Source organism: Vulpes lagopus, chromosome 5, assembly GCF_018345385.1.
Source record: "Vulpes lagopus strain Blue_001 chromosome 5, ASM1834538v1, whole genome shotgun sequence".
Taxonomy (NCBI): Eukaryota; Metazoa; Chordata; class Mammalia; order Carnivora; family Canidae; genus Vulpes; species Vulpes lagopus.
In genome coordinates this window covers 74790138-74812525 of record NC_054828.1, presented here as the reverse complement: position 1 = coordinate 74812525, position 22388 = coordinate 74790138, and the positions used below count along the sequence as shown (strand labels likewise).

The 22388-nt window shown below is 36.6% G+C and overlaps 1 protein-coding gene and 1 long non-coding RNA gene across 9 annotated transcripts in view; one reads left to right on the top strand and one right to left on the bottom strand.

The window, feature by feature from the left end:
• Positions 1-16562: 16562 nt before the first annotated feature.
• LOC121490480 lies at positions 16563-19970 on the bottom strand. Its single transcript, XR_005987692.1, has 2 exons — positions 19677-19970; positions 16563-16607 (listed from the first exon to the last, which is right to left on the bottom strand). It is a non-coding gene; the product is annotated as an uncharacterized LOC121490480 (long non-coding RNA).
• A 66-nt stretch (positions 19971-20036) lies between these two features.
• The window catches only part of VPS45 (vacuolar protein sorting 45 homolog), a 71992-nt gene continuing 69640 nt past the window's right edge, over positions 20037-22388 (top strand). For all 8 annotated transcript variants that reach the window (XR_005987785.1, XR_005987784.1, XR_005987783.1 and 5 more), the window contains exons 1-2: positions 20037-20249; positions 20884-21018. Coding sequence is in view for 4 of the 8 variants with exons in the window: in XM_041754924.1 (XP_041610858.1) it covers positions 20157-20249; positions 20884-21018 (228 nt within the window). In the remaining 4 variants the exon portion in view is untranslated. The remainder of the gene's footprint in view (positions 20250-20883; positions 21019-22388) is intronic.

The window sequence follows — 22388 nt, the reverse complement described above, 5'->3', positions numbered from 1 at the left end:
AATAATAACATAATTTTTTCTGCTTCATCAATATGTCTTAAGTGAAACTTGCCTTTCTGTTTTTTATTCTCTTCCTTCCTCCTGTCTTTCTTTCTCTCCTTCTTTCTTCTTTTTTCTTTCTTTCTTTCCTTCCTTCCTTCTTTTTTTTCTCCTTCCCCCTCCCTTTCTTTCAGCAAGTGGCTGGCAGTGAATATAATGACCACTACATAGTATAGTTTGGTGCCAACGTTTAATTTGTGTTGTGTTAAGGGACTAGTGGTTTTAGCTACCATTGCTTTTGCACCAATAGTGTGTTTTGAAAATAGTTTTTACCCTTGCACCTCTCCCTAAAAGTCCCTTACCCTTCCAGGGACCATTACTCTATTTATTGCTCAGTTCAAAAGTATTTTGCTTAAGAAATCACACACTAAAAAAAAGAAAGAAAAAAGAAATCACACACTAACTCAACACATGCTAACTTTATTGGTTATTTCATCAGAATCATTCCTAAAATCTTTTCTGATAACTGGAATCTTTTCTTTAAAAAGCCACTTTTTAAAAAAATACCAGAATATTGTCTTAAGCAACTCTCTGACCCTGCCTACATTGTCATATCTTTCTCTGACCCTCTCTTCTACCTCTATTATCCACTTTTTTTTTTCCATTATCCACTTTTAAGGACACTTAGGATTACATTGGGTCCACCCCAATGGTATTCTTGCTATCTTTTTTTTTTTTATTTTTACTTTTTCCAATTTTATTGAGATGTATTTGACATATAACATTGTATATGACATATACATTGTAAAATGACTACACAATGTAAGTCAACTAATAGATTTAGTTAACATCCATCATCTCATATAATTCCACTTCTTCCTTGTAATAAGAACTTTTAAGATATTCTCTTAGGAACTTTCAAATATATAATACAATATTTTTATTATTTCTTAAGATTTTATTTATTTATTCATGATACACATAGAGAGAGAGAGAGGCAGAGACACAGGCAGAGGGAGAAGCAGGCTCCATGCCAGAAGCCCATCGCGGGACTCCATCCCGGGACTCCAGGATCGTGCCCTGGGCCAAAAGCAGGCGCCAAACCTGAGCCACCCAGGGATCCCTGATTTCATTTATTTATTCATGAGAGACACAGAAGGAGAGAGGCAGAGACTTAAGTAGAGGGAGAAGCAGGCTCCGTGCAAGGAGCCTGCTGTGGGACTCGATTCCAAGACCCCAGGATCAGGACCTGAGCCAAAGGCAGATGCTCAACCACTGAGACACACAGGTGCCCCTGCTCTTTTCTATCTTAAAGTCAGCTGATTAGCTACCTTAATTCCATCTGCAATCTTAATTATCCTTTGCCATCTAACACGACATATTCGCAGGTTCCAAGGATCCTATTCCTAATCTGGACATCTTTTGGGACAGGGGCATTATTCTGCCTACCACGGGGAGCTTCACCCTTGAGTTATCATGTCAAAAGGAGGCAGGAACCACAGCCCAAAGGCCACTTCTGTAAAACCTTCACATGTTTTGTAATTTCTCAGTGCTTATTCTTTGTCACTCCCTAAAGTGGTTTATATTAGCATCCTTAACATAAAAAAGGCTGAGAGGAGTGAGCAATGGGGGACACAGTGTTCCAGTCCAGAGCTAATTCAGGAGGGATCAAGCTCGAGGATGTAGCATCTGGGGAGAAAAAGGCAGCCTGAATCTTTGAAGCCTGACCCCCAGAGAGAAGAACACAGGGTACAAGTGTAAGTGACATGGGTACCCTCACCTACAAAATACATTTAGAACATCCAATATCCTCTAACACAGACCTGTCAGCTGCTGGGGCTTCAGTTTCTAGAAAAGAGAAAAACAACATGCTAACTATATCCTTAGCACTGGGGCTGCCATATGTGTATATTTCTATTGTCTTCCTTTAAGGGTTAAGTCTGGTTTATGGTTGTCATTGTGATAGGTACTCAATTAACATTATCACTGTGTGCCAAGGACTGTGTTAGTTAGGGGTTTAATTCACATCTTCACAATGCACTTGCAGAGTAGCTAACAATATGCCCATTGGACAGATAGGGACCTGAAGTCTAGGGAGTCAAGCCACACAATTGGTGCAGTAGCAAACCTGAGATTGAGAACTTGCTTGCTTTGGGTCCAAAGTTAGTGTCTTTGTATGACATCACACTGCCTCTCTCATGAAATACCTTTGCCTGATACTTGCCCATCTCTTGTTCTCTTGCAAGACTTTACCATGTAACTATGTTCTCCATCATTATAACAAAGTTATAATCAATAATATAATCAATCACTTTTGTTTCGATCATAAAGCTGTGGTGAATAAAAGAAAAATTGTTTTAATGGGATGGTGCACAAGAAAAATGAATCCAGAAAGAAAAAGTATGAAATTAAGATACGGTTTAGGTGATTTTTATATTGATTAAAGTCATTAACTCATCTTAACAAATATTTGTTCCACAACAATTTAGCAATATCCACAAAACTGAAAATTTTGAGCTCATATGTCTTTAATTCCTTCCTAGAATTGAATTATTCATCAGGTAAGATATAAATGGAAGCAACGTAAACAGTGCTGTCCAGGCCTTAAAAAATAAAGGTGACCTGCTTTTCTACTGCTCCTACCCATCCTATAGACACAAACCAGAATAGGTAATTTTTAAATTTTTTTAAAATTTATTTGAAAGAGACAGAAATAGTGAGAGAGAGCACAAGCAGGGAGAAGAGGGAGAAGCAGGCTCCCCACTGAGCGGCAGCCCAATGTGGGGCTTGATCCCAGGAACCTGGGATCATGACCTGAGCCGAAGGCAGACACTTAACCAATTGAACCACCCAGGTGCCCCAGAATAGTTAATTTTTAAATAAGACATTTTCTTTAGCTATGACTATTTTCAAAAATATAAGAGAAAATAAGGGCTAGCAAAGTTAGATCAGATATGGCCCAGTCCGGGATGCCTGGTGGCTCAATGGTTGGGCATCTGCCTTCAGCCCAGGGTGTGACCTTGGAGTCCTGGGATCGAGTCCCACATTGGGCTCCCTGAATGGAGCCTACTCCTCCCTCTGCCTGTGTCTCTGCCTCTCTCTCTCTCTGTGTGTGTCTCTCATGAATAAATAAATAAAATCTTAAAAAAAAAAAAAAAAAAGATATGGCCCAGTCAGCTCAACATTTTATTTTTTTATTTTTATTTTTTAATTTATTTATGATAGTCACAGAGAGAGAGAGAGAGAGAGAGAGAGAGGCAGAGGGAGAGAAGCAGGTTCCATGCACCGGGAGCCCGGCGTCGGATTCGATCCTGGGTCTCCAGGATTGCGGCCTGGGCCAAACGCAGGCGCCAAAGCGTTGAGGGATCCCTCAACATTTTAATAATGAAAATAATCCTGCAGATTAGTTCCTAAGAAAGTATGCTAGCTGTAACCTAATAGATCTCAAAATATTCAAGAAGTAGCATGAAATGCCACCCCTCTTTTTTTTTTTTTAATAAAAGTTTTTTTATCTTATAGCTTCATCCTTAACCTGGAGCAAAAAACTGTTTATAGATGGTGGATCGAACACAATTATTTACCTTGTGTAAACTCCACTAAAGTGACAATAAAGGCTTATACCTCCAAGAACAAAAAATGGGAGAAAAGATAACAGCAACAAAAATTTGGAAGTTGGATAACAAGTATTTATTTTTGCGGACACCTTGACACTTTATCACATCGATTTCAAACTTAATCATACATTTTCCTTTTTTTTAGTTAAAAAATTACATGAATATTTGCTAATTATGGAAAAAATATGTTGGTCATAATCTGGACAGAATAGAGTTCTGAACAGTGTTCTTCTCATACTGTGACTAAAGTTGGCATCTGTATCTCTTTTATGAGCCAGATCAAATTATTGCCTCATAGTTAAGCTTAGGGTCTTTACCTAAGTATTGCTCATAAATCAGTTATTCCCCCATCCTGAGCCAACTAAACTAAGCAGAGAATTCTATATATCTACCCATTTTAAATTTTATCTGTTTTTATAAGGTGCTTTAGGTATTCTGGATACTAACCCTTTAAGATGTAAACACATACACACACCCTCAAACACGGTCCATGCAAGTGTCTTCTAGTAATTTGGCTGTCTTTCCTCTGCTTATGGTGTTTTTGTTGTAGAGAAGGTGTGATTTTAATATAGTAAAGTTAATCGTTCCTTTTCTTTAAAGTTTGTGCTTTTGGTGTTTGGTTTAAGAACCCGTCTTTGTTTTAAAAACAGATCTTCCACATTTTGAACTCAAAATTTTAAGTTTTAAGTTTTTTTTTTTTTTTAAGATCTTATTCATTTATTCACAGAGACACAGAGAAAGACACAGAGAAAGAGGCAGAGACATAGGCAGAGGGAGAAGTAGGCTTCATGCAGGGAGCCCGGTGAGGGACTCAATACCAGGACCTGGGGAATAGGCCCTGACCAAGGCAGATGCTCAACCACTGATCCACCCAGATATCCCTTAAGTTTTACTTCTTATTTTTCACATTAGGGTCTTAATTCTTTTTGCCTTAGAATACGTTGTGTAGCTTTTAATTCAGTTAGTGTTTGCCTACTGTGGTTTTTCCTATAGTTTTCCTTTGAAACATTCTGTGCTATTATTTAACATAAAATCTTTATATTTTACATGTATCTATGGTAAACATTATATAGCTCTTTTAAAAAATCTAATAAGTTAATGTGCTTTTAAATATATTTAATAGTATAAATATAATATGAAAATAATGTTTTTAAACATATGAGTTTGATTTATTTATTTTGATTTTTGTAATCACTAGTATATTTTGGTTATTTTTCCATGACTTTTTTTTTGTGCTGTTTAGACTTTTTTTCATACCATTTTTCTTTCACTTCCTGTTCTCTATTGTATGGACTGGGTTTTCCTTATTTCTTTTATCTCCTGGTTTAGTTTCTAAGTTATACATTCTATTTCCATTTTTTAAAATTGTTTTACTTAACAATTATCATGCATATCTAACTTACAAAGTCTAAAATTACCAGTGCTTTATGGCTTTTTATTTTTAAGTTTTGCTTAGGGAGGCTATTACCAGTACAAGAATAAAAATACTCTTTATTTTCTTGTAGTACTTTTATAATTTTTGTACATTTTGATTGTTAGTTCATCTGTAATTCTTTTTATATAGGCTTTTGAAGTGGGAATCTACCTTTCTTTTCTAAATGAATAGCTAATGGTCTCAACACCTCTTCTACTGTCCATTTTCCCCCCATTTGATTTAAAATATAACCTTTATGGGGTACCTGGATGGCTCAGTGGTTGAGTGTCTCCCCTTGGCTCAGGTCTTTATCCCAGAGTCCTGGGATAAAATCCTGCATCAGGCTCCCCTCAGGGAGCGTGTTTCTGCCTCTGCCTTTGTCTCTGCCTCTCTCTGGGTGTCTCTCCTGAATAAATAAACAAATAATACTTGGGGCACCTGGGTAGCTCAGTGGTTGAGCGTCTGCCTTTGGCTTAGGGCATGATCCAGAGGTTCTGGGATGGAGTCCCACGTCTGGCTCCTCATGGGGAGCCTGCCTCTCTCTCTGTGTCTCTCATGAATAAATAAATTAAATCTTTTTTAAAAATCTTTTTTAAAAAATCTGTTATAAAAATAAAATATAAACTTTATCATAGAGTACATTCCCATTTATACATCGGTTTATTTCTGTACATTCTACTCTATTCCAATCTATATGTCTTTCCTTTGCCATTACCAAACTATCTTACTTATCCTTGACAGTCTAATATTTGACAGAGCAACACATTGGAGCTTCATCTGCTACTCATTACTCTCTAAAAGAAAAAAATTTTTTTCTTAATTGTCTATTCTTGTCTAGATTCTTTCTTCAAGTCCTTACCCTCCCAAAAACTCCAATCAAGGTTTTGATGGAGATTACATCAAATTTAGAGATTAATAGGAGAGATTGACATCATTATAAAATTGAATTTTCCCATTCAAGATTTTATTATCTCTTCATTTATTCAAAATGCCTTAAATTGTCTTTCAGGAAATATTTACAGTATCTTAAATAGAAGTCATATATTTCTTGTTGGGTTTTGCTCTTGTTATTCCTATAAATGAAATTTTTTCCCACTATATTTTTTCATTAGTTATTGCTAGCATACAGGAAGATGTGATTTATTTATCTTGTATGGAACCATTTTATTTCACTCATTAATTCTAATTAGTGTTTCATTAGTTGCCTTACATTATCTAAATAGGCAATTATATTGCCTGCATATAATGATTTTTGTTTCCTCTTTTCTAGTACTTATTTCTTTTATTTCTTTATTTTTTTTTACATTGGCTAAGACTTCTAGAACACTGTTGAATAGTATAGCAGGTATAGCAGCCATTCTTGTCTTATCCATGGAAAAACTTTTAATGTTTCATAATAAAGTGTGAAGTTTAAGTTTTTAACAAATGGCCCTCAATTAAGGTAATTTCCTTTCCCTAGGTTAGAACAATTTTTATCAGGAATGGGAGTTGAGATTTATCAAAAAATCTTTCAGCATCTTACAAGATTATCTTTTTATTTTTTATTCTTCCAGTATAATGAATGTATTCCCTAATATCAACCACATATTCCACATTGCATTCCTGGAATTAAATCTATTTGGTTAATTCAATTCATTCAATTCAACAAAAATGTATGTACCTAATATATGGCAAGCACTTGACATGTGTTAGGGAACCGGCAATGATTCCTCATTGAGCTTATGGTCTAGCAGATGTCTATGATCTATTTTCCTTTCAGCCCACTGCTGAATTTAAATTGCTAATACTTGATTTAGTATTTTTATTTTTATATTCATAAATAAGATTGATGTCAGTTTTTTTGTGTGTGCTATACTTTTTCCTTTCCTTGTCTTGTGGTTAGGTTAACCTTATAGAAATATTTTGCAAATGTTTCTTTATTTTCCATGCTATAGGAATGTGTAAGACACAGATGAATTAATACCTTTCTTACAGCTTTTCTATAACCTGCCCGTAAAATCACTGAGACTTGGGGTCTTTTCTTCTCCTTAAATTTTTTTTTCAATTGTGGTAAAAAATACACAAATAAAATTTACCATCTTAACCATCTTTAAGTGTACAGTTCAATGAAGTATATTCACATCATTGTGCTCTTTTCCTTTCAAATACATTTATTTTACTATTCCTTTCACTATTCTTGTTTTAAATACATTTCTTTTACTTTCTAACTGCTTCTATGGTTAGTGGGCTATTTTGATTCTCTAACTCTTTTTTGGGGTTACCTCTGGCTTGTATTTCCCAGAAATTCCCCGATTTTAAATGTATTGCTCTAAAGCAGTACACAGTAAATTCTTATGCTTTCTAAGTCTTCACTATTTCCGTGATTATGTCCTCTTTCCATCACCACTGTTGCTTTTTTGGTTTCCTCTCCTCCATCTTTTTTTCTCTTTTCATCAGACTTTTCTGTTTTGTTGGTCTTTCCAGGAAATCAGTTTGGATACACTAATCAAGTATATGTTTGACTGTTTGTTTAAGATTTTATTTATTTATTTATTTATTTATTTATTTATTTGAGAGAGAACACAAGCAGGGGGAATGGCAGAGGGAGAGGGAGAAGCAGACTTGCCACTGAGCAGGGAGCCAGACTGGACTAGTATTTCTTTCCTAAGACCCTGGATCAAGACATAAGCCAAAGGCAGATGCTTAACCGACTGAGCCACCCAGGCACTCCAATTGTTTTTTACTTCATCATCTCTTCATTCCATAGCTCTGCTTTTTTTAGGTTTATTGTTGATGTTCTTTGCCTAGCTTATTGAGTTCAATGTTTGGTTCATTGATTAACATCAATATTTCATGTTTTCTAAGTGCATTTCTAAAGTTGAATGTTTTCTTTATAATACTACTTCCTGTACGCTGTAGGCTTTGCTATGTAATATTCTCTGTGTTGTCTTCAATTTCAATTTTTACTTTCAACCCAAAAGTTACTTATTATAAGGGTTCTGTTTACCTTGCAAGCAGATAGTATTGTAGGGTATTTTTTAGCTACTTCTTTTTGGCTATATATATATATATATATATATATCCTTCCACCCTCTCCTCACACTCATTTCCACCCAGAGATCCATTCCCCCACTTTGGAGCAAACTACTCCCAACACCTGCCCCATCTGTTGGTCTAAAGATCTGCATACCCTCTCCAGCCTGTGGACCTCACATTAATTTCACCCTGCTCTGTCTTGTAAGGGTCATTCTAAACATTTGTCTTTCTCACCAGCTGAGGCCTTTTGGGAAGGATTTCAGAGATCTGTTATACAACGTTTTGAAACAGTATTTCTCAAAGGGAGGTCCAGAGGACTTTTGCATCAGAATTATCATGTGATACTAATTAAAAGTAGAGTTTCCAGAGCTTCATCTCAGATTTATTAAGTCAGAATCTCTATTTTTAACAAGCATCCCAAGTGCATCTATTCTAGCACATTAAAGTTTAACAACTATTGCTCTATATGATACCCTGCTAAGCTTCAGCAAGTTCAGAGTATGTCAGCCAGGTAGGAAGACTCTAAGAACCATGTCATATAAAGAATATTGAAGAAATCCAGGATGTTTAAAGCTAGAAAAAAGACTTGGTGGGGGGGGCAAATGGGTGGCTCAGTGGTTGAACATCTGCCTTTGGCTTTGGTGGTGATCCTAGGGACCTGGGATTGAGTCCCACATCAGGCTACCTGCAGGGAGCCTGCTTCTCCCTCTGCCTATGTCTCTGCCTCTCTCTGTGTCTCTCATGAATAGGTGAATAAAGTCTTCTTAAAAAAAGGACTTAATGGGAAGAACACAAGAGATGCTGCTCATATGGAAGATACTTTAATTGTATTCATATAGCTTTTATTTTTAAAGATTTATTTATTTTAGAGAGAGAGAATAGGGGAAGTGACATCAGGAGAGATAGAGAGAGAATCCTCAGGCAGACTCCCCATTGAGTATGGAGCCCATCACAAGGGTCTATCCCCTAAGATCATGACTCAAGCCAAAATCAGGAGTTGGCTACTTAACCTACTGACCCTCCCAGGCACTCCTCCATATAGCTTTTAAAGGGTAAGTCCAAAGGGTAAAAATTAGACAGAGACAGATTTTGGCTCTAACATAAGGAATAGATTTTTAACAATTTGAACTCTTCAAAAATGGAATAGCCTTCTTATGGATTAGTGAGTTCGCTCCGATTTGGACATATCTAAGCAGGTAATAAATGACTTTGTGCCAGAGATGAAAGAGACTTTTATATCAGACCAGATGACTTCTACACTCCCTTTCACTTCTTAGGATTCTTAAGATTCTCTAATTTTAGGTTCATGAGCTCAGTAAGAGTTATAATCATTATAACATTTCCAAATGATACAGCAAGCCTGTTTCTTCATAGTGAAGGATCCAGAAACATTTGGTGATTTAATACAACATATACAAAAATTGGTGTGAAAAAAGAAGTCTCACACAATTATGTTTTTTTCAAATTTGAGAGTTGTTAAAGGTTTAATTTAGATCATATTTCTGCACATATATGTGATGGCTAATCTCATTCTGAGAGTTAAAAACACAAAACTTATCAAAATCAGGTGTGCAGTGACCAAAAAAACTCATTCATTGCTTACCTGAAAGTCAAGGATGTGTGGCAAAGAAAACTACTTAGAACAACCCAATATTGGATTTACCCCAAAGATTCAGATGCAATGAAACGTCGGGACACCTGCACCCCGATGTTTCTATCAGCAATGGCCACAATAGCCAAACTGTGGAAGGAGCCGCGGTGTCCATCGAAAGATGAATGGATAAAGAAGATGTGGTTTATGTATACAATGGAATATTACTCAGCAATTAGAAACGACAAATACCCACCGTTTGCTTCAACGTGGATGGAACTGGAGGGTATTATGCTGAGTGAAATAAGTCAATCGGAGAAGGACAAACAGTGTATGTTCTCATTCATTTGGGGAATATGAATAATAGTGAAAGGGAATATAAAGGAAGGGAAAATAAATGTTGGGAAATATCAGGAAGGGAGACAGAACATAAAGACTCCTAACTCGGGGAAACGAACTAGGGGTGGTGGAAGGGGAGGAGGGCGGGTGTTGGAGGGGAATGGGTGACGGGCACTGAGGTGGACACTTGACGGGATGAGCACTGGGTGTTTTTCTGTATGTTGGTAAATTGAACACCAATAAAAGTTAATTAAAAAAAAAAAAGAGAGGAAAGCTTATTCATAAAAAAAAAAAAAAAGAACAACCCAATATTACTATCTGCCTATAAAATAACTCATCTATACTCATTCCATTTTCATAAAAGGGAAAAAATGTAAGTTTAAAATTTGAAGCAGACCGGGCCAGGCACCTGGGTGGCTCAGTCAGAAGAGCTTGGGACTCTTGAAATCAGGGTGGTGAATTTAAGCCCCATGATGGGTGTAGAGATTACTTAAATAAAACTTTTATTTTATTTTTTTTTAATAAGGATTGTTTTTCTTTTATTTATTTATTTATTTATGATAGTCACAGAGAGAGAGAGAGAGAGGCAGAGACACAGGCAGAGGGAGAAGCAGGCTCCAGGCACCGGGAGCCCAACGTGGGATTCGATCCCGAGTCTCCAGGATCGCGCCCTGGGCCAAAGGCAGGCGCTAAACCGCTGCGCCACTCAGGGATCCCTAAATAAAACTTTTAATAAATAAAATTTGAAGTAGAGACAAGATGTATTAATCTGTGAAAATGGTACTTCCATTGTGTGCCTTTAAAGTGATTTTTAAAAAAGATTTTATTTATTTATTCATGAAAGACACAGAGAGAGAGGCAGAGACACAAGCAGAGAAGCACAGAGAGAGAAGCTCCATGCAGGGAGCCTGGGTGGTACTCGATCCTGGCACTGCGGGATCATGCCCCAGAGCGAAGGCAGGCATTTAACCTCTGAGCCACCCAGGCGTCGGTCCCTAAAGTGATTTTTAAAAAGAAAAAAACTCAGTATTACAATAGATAAATTATATATCACTATATTTATGTGTAGTTGTAGCTATGATTCCTTAAACAAAAATTATCCAGCAGTGCCAAGGGATATCAGTAATAACATCAAGGATTTTTAGATTCAGATTTCAAATTCTTGTCGAAAGAAGTTAACACTTGTTTTTAAACTAGCTTCTCAAAATTAGAAATATTATTCAACAGATACATACCAAAGTTGAAGGAAAGTTTTGGGAAAAGGAGACAAAACGCATTGTGAATTTTCTAGAGAATTCTGCCAATATTAGATTTAAATGTTTTATTTTTTATTTTTTTTTAGATTTAAATGTTTTAATCAGATAGTAACTTAATCGCTTTCACCTTATACCTTATATCATCTCCAATTTGTCTTGTTACAGTTCTGCCTATGTTAAGTAACAAAAAAATCTAATTATATATCTTGCATAATCAGTATGTTGTAACATTAAGATCAGACTAATAATACAAATCCACTTCACTGCTAATTTTTAAACTTCCTGCAATCCTACAGTAAGTCTTCAAGAATATAAAAATGTAAACAAAAAAGCTTTCTAGTTATTTTACAGAAGGTATAAACACCAACTACAAAGAGATATAAGGTAATTTAATTAACATGATTATAAAAGCATTTCTAATAAAGCAGAGGAAATAATTGTGTTGCTTGTAGTTTTACTCTGAGTTACTCTAGAGGCAAATCCCTATTATGGAAAAACAATAAATGCAAAGCATGTTTACCTTTTGAATATTGTTCTAGCCTTCCCCTTTCCCCAATCCAAACAACCTGTTCTTAATTCCTATAGCACGCAGGATGGATTGGAAAAGAAAGAAGCTAAAAGTTGGCTATTGCAGTGTTTTAGATGTGTGGTATATGCATGATGTAGTCACAGATGAAATGAAGAAGCAAAGGCTACTTTTCCTCAGTTAATGGCAGCTTCATCCCACCAATTGTTAAGGCTAAGTCTTGCTGAGACTCCTCTCTCACATATCCTTTATTTTAACCTCAGCTAATACTGTCACAGTCTCCAGGACCCAACCACTCCCTCGGTATTTCCATCTCCCTGGCTAAAACCTCATACGGCTCAACTGGATTATTGTAAATGCTCCTAACTAGGCTCCCTGATTTTTACCTTCACCCTCTGCAGTTTATTCTCAACCCAATAGCCAAACTGATCCTCTCCTTAAAGCTCTCCAGGGAGTTCCATCACATTCAAAATAAAAGTCAATGCCCTGACAATAGAGTCCTGAACACACCATTTCCAATAATCTATCTTTGCCCCTCACCATCTCAGCCCCAGCTATACTGGCCACTTTGAGCTTTTATGAACAGGCCACATCTACCTCAAAAGTTTTGCAATTGCTCTTCCTTTTACTTGGAAGATTCTTTATTTAGAGATCACATAGCTTATTCCTTTAACCTCCTTCAGGTTTTTGCTCAACGTCTACTTTTTTTTTCAGTGAATGATTCTCTGACTATCCTATCTATAACTGCAAATCTTACACATCCCTATAGCCACCATCTCCCTTTTTAAACCTGTTTTGCTCTTCTCTGTAGAATTTATCATTATCTAATTACCATAAATTTTACTTATTTCTTTGTCTGACTGTCCTAAGATTGTAAACTTCATGAGGTTAGGAATTTTGTCTGTTTTATTCAATGCTGTATTTTCATAACTAGCACATAGTAGGTGTTCAGAAAATGTTAGTTTAAAGAACAAATACCCTCCACAAATCTTCGATAGTAACCAGTGTTGAGAATTAGCTGCTTCCACAGATGCATCTTTTGGTGGTGGGGCTTCGTACCAGTGCTAAAGCAGATGCATGACATCGTTAGATTTATATGAATATACTGCTCCCAGAAATTGAACAAGGCACGTACAGTATGTGTATATAAAACAAGAGAATTATTTCTGTATGCAAAATCTACAACACAAGGATTTATGAACTGACGTTTTCTAGTCCATTCCCTTCATTTGAAAGACAGAGGTCTAGTAAGCTTAAATCATTTCTGAAGCTCATTCAGATATTAGTAGTAAAATATACTATAAATCAGATTACCTGGTTCTCAATTCAGTGTTCTTTTTATTCTACCATGGCAAACTTGAGTTTTCTTCTGACCAGGAATTGAATCCATCTATAGCATCTGAATTCAAATTACTATATCACCAGTAAATAAAGAGTCTAATTTCCCAAAATTATTCCTAAATTAAGCCATGGTGAGTCTGGATGTTGTTGTATTCTTTCAATAATAATTGGAAATTAAAGGAGGGAAATCACAATTTCACCATTAATTGTATATTTTGTGCCACGAACAGAGGAAATTATCATTTGCAGTATAGTATTCTGTCTAGAAGTATGGATTCTGGCTGGTGTTCACACCTCCAGATTTAAATCCCAGTTTTGTCACTTATTAGTGGAAATCTTCTTATCTCCTTAGGCTTCAATTTTCTCCTTTTTAAAAAGAGGGTAACAGCCCTACTTAGTCATTGTTTGTAAGAATAATGCAGGGAAAGTACTCAGCACATAGCCTAACACTTACATATTCATATGGACAGATCTGTCAATTGCAATCAGACATGAATAGAAGTTATAGTCAGATTTCCACCCTTCAAATTTTAGATGTGACATTATATATATCAAACAAATCTTCCAAATTGAATTCTTGTTGATTTAAACCTTACAGCTTTTGTCTAGTTCCTTAAGAAATGAAAAAAGTGGAAAGCAATTTGTGCAACAATTCAATAAGATTTAAGGCAAAAACCAGCAACATTAAACTCAACATTAAACCATTTTCTAATCTATTTTGACCAAAACAATACATTTTCCCCCAATTTTGTAGGCATCACTCAATCTGCCAGCATCAAAAGTTAAAAAGTTATAACTTCATGGTGGTCCAAGGGCGCCCTCTCTCTGACTACTGAAAAAATTCAAAGCTAAATCAAATACTTTTAGAAAGCTGATGCTTTCTCAAGTAAATACTTAACAATTTTAGGAAGTTAATTCTCTCTAATCATGGCTAGCAGGTAGAAAGAAATAAAAGTCATGTCATTTGTTATGAGAGTGCCAGAACAGTTAAGTCTACATCCCCGTAAATTTACCTGGGAATTTGGAAAGAAAATCCATTATATTTTTCCCAGAATGTATCCAATATCATTCAATAAAACTACTGGCATAAATCATCTGGATACATATTTTGATCTCTTTGTTTATACTGTCCATGTAAAACTCCACATTTTATTTAACGTGCCATTGTAGAAGTTAGCTCAGTAATGAGTATCACCAACATCAAATATTTACTGGGTAACTTCTGTGTGAAAAGGATAGAAAAAAACAACAACAACAAATCACTATCCTCAAAGAAATGACAATTGTTTCTAAAAAAGGATGTGCAGAAGGGATATGTATAAAGAAACATGGTAAAATGCCCACTGAAAAAGTTATGCTTCTCTAGGGATTTCTGGCTGGCTCAGTCAGAAAAGGATGCAACTCTTGATCTCAGAGTTTGAGTCCCCATGTGGGATGTAGAAATTACTTGAATAAATAATTTTTTTAAAAAAGATATGCTTCTCTAAACTCGCTGCTGTGTCATCTTAGAGAGGTTATTCAACTTCTCTGAACCTCAGTTTCTCTGTAACATGGAGATGATACCTCAAAGGAAAGTTGCAAAAGCTGGGATATTTGTAAAGGGGGTCGGCTAAAAGCTCAGTAAAAGGTGGGTGCTTTTCTTTATTAATATTATTATGAGATAGGGTGCCTGGGTGGCTCAGTCACTTAAGCATCCAACTCTTGATTTTGGCTTAGATCATAATCTCAGGGTCATGGGATCAAGCCCCAGAGTTGGACTCCAGGGCTCAGCTGGAGTCTGCTTGTCCCTTTCCCTTTGCTCCTCCCTCTATTCTCTCTTTCAAAAAAATAAACAAAAATTAAAAATATATATATATATAAAGAGAAATCTTGAATATCCTCCTACGTTAAATTTGTTTCAAATAGGATATTTGAATATTTATCACTAAATATTCTTTCTAGTGAAGAAAAACAAGTAATCTTGATCAAATGCTTGATCAAGTCAATAATGAGCCATTTCTAAAGGGATTATTTCGATATTAAAAATATAATTAAAATTCCTTTACCACTAATGAAATGTAAGGATTTATAAAAATATGCATTTTCTGGTATTTACTTCATATGGCTTGCCTATTCTCTTGAAACATCTAAAATGTTAAAAATAATTTCATCACATTTCATGCTCATTTATGTTTCTGACACAGTAACCCAAGAACAGAATTATGATCATAAAAGCGATCTTAGCAAAATTCTAGTTCAATCTTTTTTTTTGAAATGACTTATTATGCATTTCATTAACATTACACTTCTAAATTGATTTTGTGAATTTTAATAATTTCTTGGGAAGGCAAGCATGTGAAAATGTATTTGTTTATTGCTATTTTTTTAAAGATATTATTTGAGAGAGAGTGAGAGAGAGCACAAGCAGTGGAGCAGGCAGAGGGAGAGGGAGAAGCAGGCTCCCCGCTGAGCAGGGAGCCCCTTGCAAATCAATTATGACCTGAGCCAAAGGCAGATGCTTAGCAGACTGAACCACCCAGACGTCCTTATTCCTTTTTTTTTTTTAATTGAGGTATTATCTATCACACATTATGTTAGTTTCAGGTGTATAACATAGTAAATCAACAAGTCTATATGCTATGCTCAGTATAAGCACAGTTACCATTTCTGTGTCAAGTATTTTTATATTCAGTTTGTAATTGGGGAAACTTAAAACAGTAAAATTTAACACCATTCAAAATATTTGCTAAGAAAAAAGTAACTAAAGCTAGGCTAACAACTACATGTATTATCTCACTTAATAATGTTCATCCCAACCTGAGGTAGGTGTTATTTTCTCCATCTACAAATGAGAAACTGAAACACTGAGTGGTTATGTAACTTGCCAAAGTCCCACTGGTATTCAGCAAAATCAAGTCCAGGTTGCCTGATTCAGAGCCTGCACTCTCAACCTCTATATATCCTTCCTATTACTTAAGATTAATCCTCTTAAATATCCATGGATCTGACATAAATAAATGATTAAATAAATACACGGGAGGAAGAGTATCACTCTTTTTTACAGAAGAATACCACACAATAACTGCAGAAGAAATGAGGAAAATAATTACTATCAGGTAAACACCAATGCTTTCAGGTAGAACTAATACTGGATTCCAGTTAAAATTTGCAGGTATAACAAGTGTGATGAGAACTGGGATATTTGCAATACATCAAGGCATCTCTCCATATGATATTTTTATTTTTGCTTTAAGTATACATTTTTTAATTGAAGTATAATTAACATACAATTTTGCATTCGGGTGTACAACATTTTGATTAGACAATTCTATACATTATTCAATGCTCATAACAGTAAGTCACGGTGATGTCTGGGTGGCTCAGCGGTTTAGCGCCTGCCTTCATTCAGCCCAGGGCGTGATCCTGGAGTTCTGGGATGGAGTCCCACGTTGGGCTCCCTGCATGGAGCCTGCTTCTCCCTCTGCCTGTGTCTCTGCCTCTCTCTTTCTCTCTCTCTCTCTCTCTCTCTGTGTCTCTCATGAATAAATAAAATCTTCAAAAAAAAACAAACAAACAAACAAAAAGAGTAAGTCACCACTCACCACCATATAACATTATTATTATATTGTTAACTATATCCCTTATGTTGTACTTTTCATTTCCATGACTTATTTTATAACTGAAAGTTTTTACCTCTTAATCCTCTTTATCTGTTTTTACATATTTATTAATTACAAGGAGAAAAATAATTTTACAGAGGAGAAACCCAACAGACACCACCTAACCAAACGATCAAAGTTAACATCACCATCAGAAAGATGAAACCACCCAAACTACTGAATGTGCAGGCAGAATCCTTCATGCAAATAATCTTTTTAAAAGATTTTATTTATTTACTCATGACAGACATAGAGAGAGAGAGGCAGAGACACAGGCAGAGGGAGAAGCAGGCCCCACTCAGGAAGCCCGATGTGGGACTTGACCCCAGGACGTCCTGAGTCAAAGGCAGACAGATGCTCAACCTCTGAGCCACCCAGGCACCCAGCAAATAATTTTTCCTTTATGTTTTAAGGTAATTGTTTTTGCTACCATAAAGTTCAGTACTAAACCACCAACTGTGACAAAAGCTTAACAAACCCTGTTTGATTTGAGGTTGGGTATTCACTAAGCCTCTGAAGTAGCTTGAAGCATATTTCTCCTAAGTTTTGTCTTGGTGAAAATCGTATGGTTCACAAATTATGAAGGAGCAGCCCAATTCTTCCCATCAATACTTCTATTATTGTATAGTAATGCAAGATAAACTTCTGGAAATTATATTGGGAAACTGTAGTTTACAAATTCTGAAATTAGATTATATTTAAAATTTTTCTTGTCGAAGGGGAATAAAATGTCATATGTAAAAAATAAGCTAAAAGTTATACCTACCTTTTGATTTTAAATAATTAAAGCTGAGGGATGCCTGATTGGCTCAGTCGGTTAGGAGTCTGCCTTCAGTTCAGGTCATGATTCCAGGATCCTGGGACCAAGCCCCACATGGAGCTCTCTGCTTAGCTGGGAGCCAGCTTCTCCCTCTCTCTCTCTGTCCCGCTGCCACCCCCTCACTCATGCTCTCACTCTCTCTTGCTCTCTCTCAAATAAATAAAATATTTTTAATTAACTAATTAACTAATTAAAGCTGATATTTACTGAGCATTTAGTATGTGCCAGGCACATTTTTTCTGCACATTATTTCATTTAATTCACACAATAGGCTGGCAAACTTTAGAACTATCACAGCATCCTTTAAATCTATAACTATTTTGTACAAAATGTTTATGGAAGTATCTTATCAATGTACAAAATAACACTGCCACTGACATCAATGGAACTTCATGAGCAATGGAATAAATTACTAAGCCTTATCAAAATAGGCATTTTCCTGTTCTTCTAAAGTGTTATAATTGTCCAACTATAAATAAAAGAATGCAGTTTCTTGCCATGTATTATTTACAGGCTGACTACTGTCTAAAAAAGCACAAATTTCATAGACAAGACTTGCCTTGTTTTTTCTAAAAAAAATGCGTAAAATGGAAAAACAATCCTATACTGAAATCTAAATTATAGGTAAAAGAAAAAGACCAAGTGACACAGGAGAGTAGAGGTGAAATTTCAAATATTGATAACTTACAGGATTTCCAGGTGTTTTACTAGTTCATTTTTAATCGTAATGTATTTTAAATATGCTTTAAATTTTAAGAGAAAAAAAGATGGAGGAGAGGAAACCAAAAAAGCAACAGTGGTGATGGAAAGAGGACATAATCACGGAAATAGTGAAGACTTAGAAAGCATAAGAATTTACTGTGTACTGCTTTAGAGCAATACATTTAAAATCGGGGAATTTCTGGGAAATACAAGCCAGAGGTAACCCCAAAAAAGAGTTAGAGAATCAAAATAGCCCACTAACCATAGAAGCAGTTAGAAAGTAAAAGAAATGTATTTAAAACAAGAATAGTGAAAGGAATAGTAAAATAAATGTATTTGAAAGGAAAAGAGCACAATGATGTGAATATACTTCATTGAACTGTACACTTAAAGATGGTTAAGATGGTAAATTTTATTTGTGTATTTTTTACCACAATTGAAAAAAAAATTTAAGGAGAAGAAAAGACCCCAAGTCTCAGTGATTTTACGGGCAGGTTATAGAAAAGCTGTAAGAAAGGTATTAATTCATCTGTGTCTTACACATTCCTATAGCATGGAAAATAAAGAAACATTTGCAAAATATTTCTATAAGGTTAACCTAACCACAAGACAAGGAAAGGAAAAAGTATAGCACACACAAAAAAACTGACATCAATCTTATTTATGAATATAAAAATAAAAATACTAAATCAAGTATTAGCAATTTAAATTCAGCAGTGGGCTGAAAGGAAAATAGATCATAGACATCTGCTAGACCATAAGCTCAATGAGGAATCATTGCCGGTTCCCTAACACATGTCAAGTGCTTGCCATATATTAGGTACATACATTTTGTTGAATTGAATGAATTGAATTAACCAAATAGATTTAATTCCAGGAATGCAATGTGGAATATGTGGTTGATATTAGGGAATACATTCATTATACTGGAAGAATAAAAAATAAAAAGATAATCTTGTAAGATGCTGAAAGATTTTTTGATCTTTAAATTTTAAGTAATATTTTAAGTTAATATTAGAATTCTATACAATTACATTTTTCTCATTTATAACCACTTTAAAGTTCACATTTTTATTTTTTTTAGATTTTATTTATTTATTCATGACAGACACACAGAGAGGCAGAGGAGGCAGACCGCGGAGGCCAGCCGCCCAGGGCGCCCAACCCGGGGCCCCACCGCCTCACCCTCTCCCTCGCCCCCCCTCCAGGCCTTCGGGGGCCGACTCAGCTCCCTGCCCTGGGCGGGGTCTGGGGCCTCCCCAGAAACATCCCTCAAAGGCATTCTCTTTTGTACGCTCTTCCAACAAATATTCCCTTTCAGGAGGCCCTCGGTCTGCAGAAAACCAACTCGGGCCTCCCTTGGCAGAACTGTCCTGGCCTTGTTCACCACACGGTGAAGCCAGGAAGGGCGAATCCGACCATTACTTAGCCAACACCTTACCGAGCGGCCGGGAGCACCACACCATCCCTCTTCCCTTAATTCCTCACGGGCCACCCGAGTATTCATGGCAAATAGTGACCGCGGTCACCCTCTGCCGTTCCTGCCTCCGAGCCAGCCCTATGTCAAGTTCCTCCACCCGGCGAGCGGGTACCCTGTCCCCAAGCCAGCAGAACAGGCTTCGGCCGCAGCCGGGCACTCCGGACCCAGGCCCATAGCGGTCGGGAGCCAGGCCTCAAGACACCACCAGGCTGGGGGTGGGCATGTTTCACTTCCGAGAGGGAAGGGGGGGCGGGTCTCCGGTGGCACCGGCCCGGCGCAGCGGAACTACAACTCCCAGCACCCGAGGAGATGCCCGGATTTCCGGCAGCCGAAGCTCAGCGGGGAGGAAGCAGCTGAGAGCCGGCCAAGAGGCCCGGGGTTAATTTAGCAAGAAAAAAGGGGACCAGAAGGGCTGTGGGGCTCCGCCGTCCGTTCGCCACCATGAACGTGGTTTTTGCTGTGAAGCAGTACATTTCCAAAATGATAGAGGACAGCGGACCGGGTATGAAGGTACTTCTCATGGATAAGGAGACGGTGAGTTTGCTTTTGCTCAGTGTGTGAGGGAATCCTCCCTCCTCATAGCTACTCCCGCTCCACCGTAGGGTTTAGGATTTAACTAAGAATTTTGAAGCGAGGGTCGGTCCTGTGTGAAACTGAAAGGTTGTATGCAGCTTGTCTACTGTGTTGTCAATGTAAATGGCTCTAACTATTGCCAGAGGTTTTTCCTCCCCCGCCACCCCGCCCCCTCAACGACTTACTGGAATCAGAAGTCCTTTCCTAAATGTCTCTGCCAAAAAATAATATGTGAGACAGGGCACTTGGAAGACTTTTATTTCTACTCAGGCTTGTTTCTAAAATACAGCTGTTAGTGCTCGAGCTGAGACGATAGGCTATTATTTGTTGGTCAAAGAATTATTTTTTTAAAAAAACACTATAAGGTGATGGAAAATTTTTTTTCGAAATTTATGGATTCTCCGCGTTCAGAGAGAACATGTTTTTCATTCCGGTACAATACCTACATGTTCTGGATGCTCAGTAAATGTTATTACATATGTTAATATTTATGTTATCCAGCCAAGTATAAATGAAAAAAAATTTTAAGTCTTGAATGTTGCTGCTTGTTTATATTATTTTTGACTAGTATAATATGAGTTATTTTTCTTTACAGACTGGCATAGTGAGTATGGTCTACACACAATCAGAGATTCTTCAGAAGGAAGTTTACCTTTTTGAACGCATTGATTCTCAAAATCGAGAGATCATGAAACACCTGAAAGCAATTTGTTTTCTTCGACCTACGAAGGTACTGAGCTGTCATTTGCCCAGGCAAATACAGAACATGATGATCTGAAAGCATGAAGAAAGCAAAATAAATTTGTATTATCATTTGTGGCATCATAATTACCCTGGTTCATCAGAGTTATAACCTTGACTCCCCTTCTTTCCACATTTCAGTTTACTCCTTTCAGTCAATTTTTCCTACAAGATGCCTTCTAGGTTCTTGGCTACTTGGTTCTAACAGAGACCACATCACTTTATTCCTGGATTAACCTCCATACTATCACACTGAACACCATTGCCGCTTAATCCTATATATTTATATACTTATGTATGTACACCAATATCTTGAGTTTATATCATTTTATTCACATCTATGCACAGGAACATAATGGCTTGATTTTACTGCCATAATTAAATCAATATTTAGTAGTCCAGCCCTCGAATCCCTCCTTGAGCTGGTTTGGTCTGCCCATATGTATCCAGCCTCCTCTGTTCAATCTCTGCTCCTCTACTATAGCCAACTAGGCCTTTTTTCACCCCTCTACATGCTCAATCCTCTTCTCTATTTGTACTCTTCCCCTAATTAAAGGTTCTTTAGCCTTCTATCCATTTCATCCATCATTTTCTAAGTCTGGCTTGAGTCTTCCTGTAAAAATCCTGTACTATTTCAATCTTATTTTTGTATACTCTCTTTATATTCATGATCTTCAACTCCAATTGCACTCTTTTGACGATGCTTGTATATTACGTACTTTCTGAAATATAAATCTGACCGTGTTACCACCACTTGAAATTTGAATGACTTCTCATTGTTTTTATGCTAAAGGCAGAACTCCTTAATTATGGTTCTGTGTGATCTAGTTCCACTATTTCCACATACCTACAGCCTCATTTCAAACCATTCCCCCTTTTATTCTTAGCCACATTAATCTTTCAGTTCACTTTATTCCATCATGCTCCAGGACCTTTGCATAGGCTCTTCCCTCTGAAATTTCTTTACTTCCTTCAGCAAATCTTCCCTGGTTTTGTTGACCAAGTCAAACCCCCCTCTTATAAGTACTTATCGCACCAATATCTTCTCCCTGTTGCTTGTCATAGTTGAAGTTTTATATCATTTGATTAATGCCTATCTTACTTACTAGCAATAAGCTCAATGAGAGCAGAGATGGTATCTGTTTTTTTCACACTATTATGCCTTCTACATAGTGGACCAAAGTAAATAATTCCTGAATTAATTAACATATTAATACTGTGTTAGAGTTATTTCCAGTTTCACATTTGTGGCTCATATGAAATTTTGTTGCTGAGAGGGATCTTAGAGATTATCTATTCCAACATTTCCTAAGATTTTTTCATTAGAGAAACATCTTTCACAATTATATACATATACTC